This window comes from Lycorma delicatula, chromosome 1, assembly GCF_047948215.1.
Source record: "Lycorma delicatula isolate Av1 chromosome 1, ASM4794821v1, whole genome shotgun sequence".
NCBI classification, from domain to species: domain Eukaryota; kingdom Metazoa; phylum Arthropoda; class Insecta; order Hemiptera; family Fulgoridae; genus Lycorma; species Lycorma delicatula.
Genome location: NC_134455.1, coordinates 67,662,643 through 67,674,441, shown reverse-complemented (window position 1 = coordinate 67,674,441; position 11,799 = coordinate 67,662,643). Strand labels below are relative to the sequence as shown.

The 11,799-nt window shown below is 29.6% G+C and overlaps 1 protein-coding gene across 1 annotated transcript in view; it reads left to right on the top strand.

Annotated features, from left to right (window-relative positions):
* Positions 1-1,756: 1,756 nt before the first annotated feature.
* The window catches only part of LOC142319187 (protein C-mannosyl-transferase DPY19L1), a 60,666-nt gene continuing 50,623 nt past the window's right edge, over positions 1,757-11,799 (top strand). Inside the window, exons 1-4 of the mRNA XM_075356180.1 lie at positions 1,757-1,961; positions 2,835-2,947; positions 6,337-6,474; positions 10,375-10,589. Of these exons, the coding sequence (XP_075212295.1) occupies positions 1,790-1,961; positions 2,835-2,947; positions 6,337-6,474; positions 10,375-10,589 (638 nt within the window). The 5' untranslated portion in view covers positions 1,757-1,789. The remainder of the gene's footprint in view (positions 1,962-2,834; positions 2,948-6,336; positions 6,475-10,374; positions 10,590-11,799) is intronic.

Sequence of the window (11,799 nt, the reverse complement as noted above, 5' to 3'; positions counted from 1 at the left end):
TTCAGTTTGCTATCAATCATAATTTCACAAATTAATTTTCTTATTTGTGGCCTGATGAATATTCTCTTTTAATTTAACTTCACCTAATTGTGAAAAAACTTCAGCTAAATGTTTAAAGCCATTTCCATCTTTATCTAATGCTTTTACAAAATTTTTCATCAGGCCTGGTTTTATGTGTAGAGGTGGTAAAATAATACAATCTACTTCGACACGGGGAATATGATAACATTTTCCTTTCCTGAAAAAAACTGATTTCTTTTTCGCCAGTCTTTAACGGCATAGTGTTTAATTGTAGCCCAAAACTTTTTGACATACTTTCATGTTTCTTTCATTCCTGCTGCATGTGCTACAGGTATAGAAGAAAACTTATTCAAGTTATGCAACAATACTGCCTTTAAGCTTCATTTTGATGAGTCTATAAATAAACGCCAATTGTGAATAACATATTCAATGTACAGTTCATTAGCCCTGTTACATAATGGCAGGAACAAATTAAACCATTTCTTCTAAAGTATTTCAGTAAATTTTAATTTTAATTTCTATATACTGAAATTTTAGTATTCTTGTGTAATAAATTACATTCTTTAAGACATGAACTTAGGAGTTTTACATGTTGTTTGGACAAATACAAGTCGCGAATTAGGTTGCTCAGTTCTGCTTGTGTGATGAAGTGAGGTTCATTATTTGATTCTTTTGGAATGTGATTAATATCTATTGAAATTGAGGCTTCATCGGTTGAGTCTTCTGGGGAATCAGACATTTCTTTCCAAGAAGTTGTTGCAATCAGAATTGGCAAATCAACTCCATGAAATACTGGTGTCATAGCTGAACGAATATTTGGGTATGCAATACTGCTTTTATTGTTTGAATTGAAACCAGTAACATTTGTTAAGCAAAAGTAGCAGTCATCATAATGGTTAGTAGGCGCTCACCAAATCATAGGTATGCCGAAAGGCAAATTCTTTTTTTCCTTTTAACCACTGGGTTAGTTAAATGTAGCACTTGATAAGGCTCTACATAAGGCACTTGATGCATGCTACAAGTGGAGCCCAGGATTTATCTTAGTCTCCCAAGGGACAGTCAAAACAATGTTTGTAAGCAGTTATCAGCAGATTCGATAATAGTTTTTGTTGAATTTTTGTGGTGAATTCTACACAAACTTAATAAAAAATATTTTGAGAATTTTTACAAGCCAGATTGTAACTTAAGAACATTATATGATAGGTTGGCTGAATACATATTTAAATTCAGTAAAAAATACTATATAGAACACCTACTCCCTTTTGAGTTCCAAATTTTATGTTGACCAGTGTAATGCTCCAATTCTGTTTTCAGCCAATGAAGAAGTATATTAACTTGCATTCACCATGCTAAGTATATGTTAAGTACTACAGAGAACAATGCATACAACTGTATTTTAAGACTACAAATTCTTCATATGGTCAGGATATACTTGCTTGTAATGCTGAAATTATCTGTAATTTCATTCTGAACTTCTGCTGAAGCAGACATCATTTGAATAAATTATAATGTAGGATAACTTTAAAGCCTATGACAGTATTAAATGTCAGATTTTTTGTTTGTTTTAGTCTACATTGTATTATCATTCATGAGGATACATAAGTTGCTATGATGGACCCCTTCTTATCGTATATCTCTATAAAAACTGAGTTTGGTGAAGTGATTTTGATTGCTCAAGATTTGTGTACTTGATTCTGGGTTGAATATGAGCGTTTGTTTTGCAATTGATTCATTTTGGAATTACATTCTGTAATGGGTGAACAAAGACATGGCCGCTCACAGGCGTAAACAGTTATCTGGTATTCATGAAAAGAAAAATGTGAGTTCGTCTAATAAGAAAGAAAAATTAGTGAAAACGGATCAAAGTGATGGCAAGCAAGTACTTTCTGAGTCCAATTTATCTATTAAATATTTCAGAGGAGCTTTTATTTTAGTTTTAGGTGGGTTGTAGGTTATGTCATGTCTGCCAATTTTGATAAGTTCTAATTATCAGAAAGATATCTATAATTTTAATGATGAAATTCTCATAGATTTTAAACAGAAGATGGTGGATGAATTTCATTTAATTTTGAAAATTTTATTTTGTTATTCTCATTGCAGCTTTACGTTTACTAGGTTATTTGTGTTTACCGGCGTTTGAGAGTTATTTCTTAATTGTTTTGATTAGTAACGAATAAGGTTTTACTCCGCAATGATAAAACCTTGTTATTACCTCGAGATTATTTATTTATTTTAAAGAAACAATTCGTAAGCTATAGTGATACTCCATAGTTCTTAAATTAACTGTACAAGTTTGATCCTACTCTGTTAATAAAATGCAGTACATTACGTTTTGAAAATTTACGATTTAAATTGATCATTTATACTTGCCTCCAGCTTCAAAACGACTAACACTTTATAATAGTGCTGGTACTGAAACTGAGATTTTGGTTTCTAACAGTGAATACAATAGTATAATTGTTATAATTTTACTGTCCAAATAAACCTTTTACATGGCAGGTGTTAACTAAATTTTCCCGTTCTGTAATAATAATAGATTATTGCATGTTTAATTTTTATTAATATCTTTTCTCAGATTAAAAAAATTAAGTTGCAAAACTAGTTTTGCCATTAGTGATTTTTTGTGTGCTTTAATCTGTTTGTTTGTCAGTATACTGTTTCCTGAGGTTTTTAGTGTGTGTAATTTGATGAAACCTAAGTAAGTCTATTTCATACATTGAGAAGATTTATCATTATCCAGTTTTACTACATTATAGTTATATATTTGCATTATTTATTGCTGAGAAGTAGTATTTATTACTTATTTTTTTCAGCCTGTGGTTGTGGTTTACTGAATAAACATCATGTATCGTCACTTTTTGAAAATTCTCTTCATTTTTCACATCTCTCTTCCCTAGAGCGTGAAATGGCATTTCGCAGTGAAATGGTAATTAATATTATAGAATATTTTAACATTTTTTATTACTGTCAAAAATTAGATTGTTGTTATGAGTGTGACAAACATTTGGTTGTTTAAGTTAAACATTTTTTTTGTGTTTTTAATTTAGTGTTTAATATTCAAACTATGCTATTTTAAGTATTCTTACAATATTAACACCTTATTTTAAACAGCAAAGTATCTGAAATAAACAAGTAACTTTTACTGGTTTGGTATTTTGGTGCCCTTTAGTGTTTGTATTGAGTAAAACAATAATTTTAGTATAAGGTACACATTTGTGTATGTGTTAACTTTGTTTACATGAACAAAGTACTAGAAAAATCAGTGTTTTTTTTTTTTGTAATCTCAAAGCTGCAAAAACTGTATGCTTAAGAAATGATGTTTACATTTTATTTCAGTTATTTTATTTACAGACACGTGTAACTACTGGATTTAATTTAGTTAAAAAAAAAAATCAAAATAATTTCTATCTTATTGTGACCAAGTTTGAATTTGTTTTCCAGAAAACAGAAACAACATGACTGATGTTTTTTTAGTTTTTCTAGAATAGAACTGGTTACATTGTAATATATATGATTTTATCAGAAAAATTCACTTTTTAATTATACTTGCTTATTTTTTACTGTACTTGAATAATTATGTAATTTATTAATTGTGGAATTCTGAAAATTAGTTTTCTAATTTTTAAAAACGTTTTTTATAAAATGAATGTATTGTAATAAAAGATAAAGTGTAGAATTGGTACTTACGTATTAACGGCACCGCAGCTACAGCTTTATTTAAAATTGAGTATTTATTTTATTGAGTCTCTTTATTAACTTTAAGAAATGGTTATTTATATTTATTTATTTTTTAAATATAATTTAAGCAAACTTAACCTACTCTCGCTTCACTCGCTAACCTTGACTAATTAACACCGTAATTTTTTGAGTATTTATCTAATAAATTCAGTAATTATTGCAATTATTTATTATTTAAATAACAATAATAATAAATAATTTATTAAATAAATACTCAAAAAATTACGGTGTTAATTAGTCAAGGTTAGCGAGCGAAGCAAGTGTAGGTTAAGTTTGGTTAAATTGTATTTATAAATTAAGTAAAGAGACTGTTTAGAATCTATGTTAAACTCTATATCGGCCCATTTTCCACCGAAATCCAATTAACTACTTTGTTTTTAAATAAAGCTGTAGCTGTGGTGGCGTTAATACGTAAGTACCGTAGAATTAATGTAATGTGAAGTTTATACAGTAAATATTTTTTCTTAGAATTATTACTAAATTTTTTCATTGTTTTTACTTAATTGTTTTATTAAAAAAATTAATGTTTTGGGTGACTATTATAATATTATTGATGACTATTAAAACTCTGTATCATGCTGTTATGAATTATACTAAATATTGTTCATATTCTAAATAATACCAACTCATAATGAGTAAAATATGAGTTTACAAATTTTTTAACTTCCATATCCACCATTAGGCATTCTTCAGAGGAAGAGATGAATGATTTTTTAGCGTGTGTGAAAATGCCATGCCTGACCGGGATTCGAACTCGGGACCTCTGGATGAACTCATATTGATTTGTACCTCAAAAAATTACTTGCCAACTTAAGGCTGTTACAATTTGACTCGCTGGTTTTCAGGCAGTGTGGCTATAAGTTGGGAATAAATACATTAACATATATATGTACACAAAACTCTAATATGTCTGCCTTTCTTTGAGATGCATTTTCTAATGCCACAAACAGGACAATGTGATTTCATACACGTTGTTATAATAAGAAATTGCATATACTAAAGTTATGTTTTATACATTGTTCAAAAATTGTTGAAAAATGCATTATAAATTAGTTTTGAAAAAATGTAACATTTTTTCAATCCTTTTGCAGTGAATTTCTTTTCTGACTTTTGTTTATTTTTTCTCTTCCCTTCCTCTTCCTCATGCTTTGTTTTTGAAATTGTAAGCTCCTTATTGGAAAGTTTGTTCAACTTTCTGTCTAATAACCCTTGACATGTACTTCACAACTTGCCTCGACTGCATCAATATCTGAATATAATTATTTAAAAGAACCAGAAAATTCTACATTAACAGTTGAAAAAATTATTCACTGGATGGATTGTAACCTCTAACTTCAAATATGGATATTCTACTTCCTTCAAAATTAAAAATAATTAATGTTAATCTATATTAGTAATAGTAGAACAAGCATAAAATTTCCCGACTGCATAATTTTGGTAATCCAGTTCAATAATTTCAGCCATATCTCAGCTGTTTTTCATCCAATTTGAATAAGTAAGGTATCATTTTGCTCATAACAAAAGGCTTATGTTGTCTAATAAAACATAATTCAATAAAATTAATATGTACAGTGCTATTAATGATTAAAAGATTTAAATGGTGACCACTTAAGAGTTTTTAAAGGTAAAGTTTTCAAAACCAATTTTTTTACAGTAAATTCCATTAAAATATTTTAATTTGTTCTTAAAATAAAATTATTATTGAAAAAAATCTAATGTGGATTTTGGATTTTTTTGGATACTTTTGGTTCAGTTGATTGGATTGAAAAGGGGTGGTGCGCAACTAGATGTTACAACAGTACTAAATCCAAAATTTCAATATCCTATGGCTAATCGTGTTTGAGTTATTTGAGTTACATATGTATGTACAGATGTCACGCTGAAACTAGTCAAAATGGATATTTCCGTTGAAATCTGAAAACTGAAATATTTCACGATCACAATACTTCTTAACACAATAGCAGAGGGAAAATTAATCAAAATAAGGCATTTGTTCACGTGACCTTTTTTTATTTATTTTCATGTCCTGAATCAGTCCCTTAAGTTTGACTAACACCTCCTGAGAGACCTGTATAATGTACTATTAGGCAGTGATCAGAGTAAATATATTTACTGGATTACATTCCAATTCAATTTTTTTTTAAAATTGATAAATTTTCTAAATTTTGTCTAGCCCTTTCCTTTTTCTCAAACCCTTGTAATATGTTCATGTATTGTTTTAGAACTAATTTTCACATTTTGATGATATGTGGTATATCTTAACAAGCTGTTACACTGTTTTTATGTACTGAAGGATGTGATTTTCAACGTTTTTTACAATGTTCAGCTACTGGCAACATATGTAGTGGCTATGGCTTGGATGAGTGTGATAATGCTGCTTAGTCAGCGCCAATGCTTTAATATATTATAATATTTTGTGTATTCAAAATTTTAGTCTTAATTTTAGCACAGTTGAAAGTATTTTTTTAATTTTGTAAATGGTGAGTGTCTATATTCAATTATTTTATATTCTTAATACTGATTTTTAATGTTTCCCTCTTTTATTACACTAATTAAAGATTTTAATGGCTGTTTTAGGGTATGTATTATTCATACTACAAGAGGCTAATTGAAGCTCCGACATTTATTGATGGAATTCATGAAATAACACATGACAATATGACAGAGTATCCATCTGTCATTAATACACTAGAGAGATTTAACCTTCTTCCTGAGGTTTGTTCTTGCTTTTGTTTTTTCAAATTATTGTTTTCCTTAGATTGATCTTGGAATTTTATCCTTCAACACGTATTTTTGAGAATAGTACAGATAATAAAAAAAAAAACTTTACTTTTTGCGGTACATAATATTATTTTTCTTCTTTTTTAGTTTTCAACCAAACATTTTGTTGTAAATCAATTGCCTTCCTCTAGGATATACTGGATATGTAATTAAAATAAGGTGAATGTATTATTTAAAAGTTTAGGCTGATCATTCTTATAAGTGATATCAATCAACTGATAATTTAAATATAATACTGTATTTATTTGTTTTTTTCTTTATATAGGTACCAAAAGCAGTCTTTAATAAATCAAATTCAGATTTACCTTTTTTTTACATTTAATAAATTTTGATTTTTGTTATTGAAGTTATATCATGATAGTTATGTTTTCCAAAGCACTTTTTTGTTTTGATTATTGTAATATTTGTAAATGTTGCATATTTTTCTCTAAATATCCAAATTTGATTACGTTCTTACATATGTTGAGCATAACTTGGTTGAAGGTGTACATATTTTAGAGCTCTTTCATGTGTTATAATGGGTGTGCAACTTAAAACTGGACCAAGTGGCTTGAACTGCAGTTATTTGAGTGTCACTTATAATTTTGCTACTGTCACTGCTGCTACCATTGCCACTATTAGTTGTGTATGTTACAACTCTCGTCTGTTTTTGATTGTTGTCAATTGTAAAGTGTTCATGCTTCAGCACAGTGTAGTTTCATTTTCCTAAAATACCTTCAAGGATGGATTGCTATAATGGAAGATTATGTGCATTCTGGGTCATTTCAAGAAAAATGTAAAATATTTGCAGATAAATGTCTCAATGCCAGTATTCCAGCAAAGAATAGCATACATGATTTAGTTAAAAAATGTTTCAAGCAAAATAGGTGACCTTCCAGAGGCTATAGGCGATATATTCTAAGAAGAATTTCTACCAATCCAAAAAAGTCTTTTGTAAGCTATCACAACAAAGTGGTTTAAAATAATATGCCATAAGATTCTTTATGATTTAAATTTGAAACCATATTATATAATAATTGTGCTATGATTTAAAGAAAACAGGCAAACTGAGGCATTTTGAAATTGTTATTGGCTTCTCAAAAAGTTTTTTATGGGCAGAGACCCAATGCTATATTTTATGTTGAAGGAGGCATGGTTTCGTTTTTCTGAACTTGTTAATTCAGACAAAAACTGGTATTAAATGACTGAAAATTCACTTTGGTTGTTTGAACATTCATCTCACAACGAGAGAATCATTGTGTGATGAGTTGTTTTCTGGTAATGATATACACATGTGTAGTGGAGCCAATATTTTTTTAACAGATTATCTATACAGAAATGTATTATACAATTTTTGAAGACTTTTACACTCATTTAACTGATTATAAAACAGAGTATTGCTTCTTCCAACTCAACAGAGTGATGTGTCATGCATTACATAGTTCATTAGCACACCTTCATGTAGCTTTTACAGAAGAATGAACTAGTCAGCAGTGACCTCCAGATTCCCCAGATTTGTTTAGTTCTGATTTTTTTTCTTTGGGGTTATTTGAAAGGTAGGCTTTATGAAACAAAACCTCACATTATCAATAAACTGAAGACAAACATTGAACTATATTAAATATGGTAAATATGTAAACTACTGCTAATGTAAATACAAAATTTATTTAATTTACATTTTCGTATAATTTATAAAATGTTGTTACACGTTGCAACTGTGTTTAGTTTGTAGCAGTTTGATTTTAAGTTGTTCATCCGATATTTTAGAATTACAAACTGTCATGCCTATGCAGTATTTATCACGTACCTTTTAGCTACATGTTAATTTTATATACTTCATTATTTGTAAGTTAATTACTTTTAATAATGACTTTATTTGTTAGTAATTTATTAGTTTCTATTTTATTTGGTAATTTATGATATTCTCAAATTTTATTTGAAATATTTTGTAATCCAGTTATTAAATATTAATTAACAAAGAAAATTTTATATAGATATTGAAGATACTAACATATCTGAAGATATTGACATATACCTGATTCTCAAAACTCATAGATTAATATTATGACAGTTAATGCGCAAACAATAATATAATTAAGATTATAATAGATAATGATAAAAAATGTTTGTGTTCAAGGACAACCAAATAAGTAGGAGGTATGAGGCGTATTCATAAAGTAAGGGCTGTTGGCTTATATTTAAATATTAATAGGTCTGAACACAGTTTCACGCATGCAGGGACATCTGTCGGCTACTTATGAAGCCAATACAGTTGTTATTTTGATTCAGTAGTCATTTGCCTGCCAGTGATTACATATCGCAATGTCCATGACAATCGTTTCTCCTGCCAGTTGTGAAGTGCATGCTTTGATTCAATTTTTGTGTGCAAAAGGATCTTCAGCTGCTGAAATTCATCAGGAGTTCTGCCTAGTGTTTGGACCTCTACAGTAATGAATGAAGGAAAGTTTAGACAGTGGTGTCAAAAATTTAAAAATGGCTGCACAAATGTGCATGATGAAGAGTGGAGTGGCACGCCCAGTATTCAGACCAACAAAATCATTGAATAAGTGAACCAAAAACTGCGATGAGATCGGCGATTGATGATTAGTGCTCTGGCTGATGAATTTCCGCATGTTGGAACAACCTATATTTACACAGTTGTTACAGAAAAGCGAGGATATCACAAATTGTGTGCATGTTGGGTACCGAAAATGCTCACCGACAAACACAAAGAGTAAAGAATGTGCAGTGGATGAGTGTTTTTAGACCGCTATTGACAAGATGGAGATGATTTGTTTTTTCACATTGTTATGGGTGACGATACGTGGGTGTTCTGCACCAACACAGAATCAAAACAACAGTCAATGCAGTGGTGTCATTCAAAACTGAAAAAGTTTTAGCACTCGAAGTCGAAAAGTATTCGTTACTGTTTTTTTGTGATAAAAAGGGCATAATTTTGGTTCATTTAATGAAATGTGGATCAACAATTACAGCTGACATGTACTGAAAAATGCTCACTGAACTGAGACATGCAATCGAAAATTGACGACGTGGGAAACTGTTGTCCAGCATAACCTCCTTTACGACAACGCGTGTCCTCACACCGCTGCCTTAACCAAGAAGAAGATTCAAGATTTTCATTGGGAACTTTTTGACCACCCTCTGTATAGTCCCGACCTTGCACCTAGTGACTACTTCCTCTTGCTGAAAAAGTGGCTTGGTAGACAATGGTTTGAAAATAACGAGGAACTCATAACTGTCGTTGTCAACTGCTACAATGTTGCAGATGGTGAACTTCTATGCAGAGGGGTTAAAGAAATTGGTGCAGCATAATGAAAAGTGTGTAGAAGTGAATGGCGATTATGTGGAAAAGTCAGATATGTAGTAAACTAAAACTGTAAGTAAAAACCTTTTCTCACAAGTTAATTTTTTTTAATGACCAAACGGCTCTTACTATATGAATATGCCTCGTAGGAAAAAATTCAAACGATGAAATTTGTAGGATTCCATTGAGTAGGAATATTCAGTTCACTGAGAAAATCTGTGTAGATTTATAATTATAATGTGTGGTTAATTTTAAATGTGGTGTTATTTTTGTTTCATTATTTAATTCTTTAATTCTATGAAGAGTTCTGTTTTAATGAATGTACTTATTTTTTGTTATCTACAAATTATAAATAAATGGACTAGTTTATTATGCAAGTAAATAATTTATCATATTAATTAATTAATTTTTTTATATTGGTTGATAGTATCAGTTTAAATATAATGATAAGTTTGGTAGGATATGTTACATGTACAAGTAGTAATTAAATTGATTCTGTAGTAACTAATTTTTTTTTGTTTTTTGTATAGGTTGTAATTGCTGGACTGTACAGAATGTTTGAGAATGTTATGGATAGGTTCAGTGTGGTTACAAAGCAGTGTTGGCAAGTAGAAAGAGGTTCAGGTTTACCACCTGTTACAAGCTGTGAAGGTCTTGGAGATCCTGCATATTTCTATTTGGAAGCAGCATGGTTATGTGCTGGGTTGACTGCTAGTCTTATTTTCTTATACGCTGTCTATCTCAGGTATTTGGATTTAAATATAAAATGACTTTTTTTAATTTATAATACTTTGGTTATGTGCTCTTATTTGCATAATAACTATTGGGGTTGGCAAGAAAGTAATTGCAATTTTCATAAAATTGATTCTTTTTCTTTTGGTGTTTGATAGCTTTCACTTTTAGTGTACTTTAGTAGCAAATTACGCGTAATTTTGTTTACACCTATTAGTTTATGTTAAACAGTTTTAAATGAAATATAAAAATGAACATTTTTGACATAGTTTACTTTTTTATTACTGTAAAGGCAAGAAAGCTGCTGAGTATCACAAAGAGATGGTCTTGATTGCTTAACAGAATGTACGAGGTGTGTTCAAATGTAACGAGAATTTAAAAATTTTGCAATTGTATTAATATGATTCTTGGGATGTTTTCGTTGATGTATTGGTAAACATGTCTGAAAAGTATCTGTACATTTTTAGCTATATTGGATGTTTAGTCTGTTGTCAGCTGTCAAAAGGAAAACACATATTTTGGTACGATCAGCGATTTTTTATTTGTATAAATAATGGATCAGAGAATTTGTATTAAATTTTGCTATAAGAACAGATTAAAGTGTAGCAATGTTTTTATTTATGTTAAATATTTATTTTGGTGAGTCTGCTGTGAGTAGGCAAGGGTTTTCAAGTGGTATAAGCATTTCCAAGAAGGTCTAAAGATGGCGAGCCCCCCAGGCGCCCCAGCACATTAATGATGATGACCTGATAACTATGATGACGACCTGAAATTGCATGGTACAGTTTTCTGCTAATAAGGATCAGATTTTCTATGAGTGTGGAATCATGAAGTTACTGGAAAGATGGCAAAAGGTTATTGGACAAAATAAAAAATATATTATTGATTAAAGTTCATTCTTTATATAAAAAAATTGAGTTTTTTTCCTATTACAAAACCAAAATTACTTACTTGTCAACCCAATAGAAATTTATAATAGATAGTGTGAATGTTAATTGTTAATTATTGTTAATTGTTAATTATTCATTAAATTATCATATTAATGAAATTAGTATGATATTCTTGGCCCTAGCATAATTAAATTTATCAAATTATCTAATATTATTTCTATTGTAGTTAATTATATTTATTTTACAGTGCTGTAAAATAAAACCATAATGGACAATTCTGTTATATGAAAACCACGCAATTATAGGTAGATTTTATGCCCTGGAAAATTACAG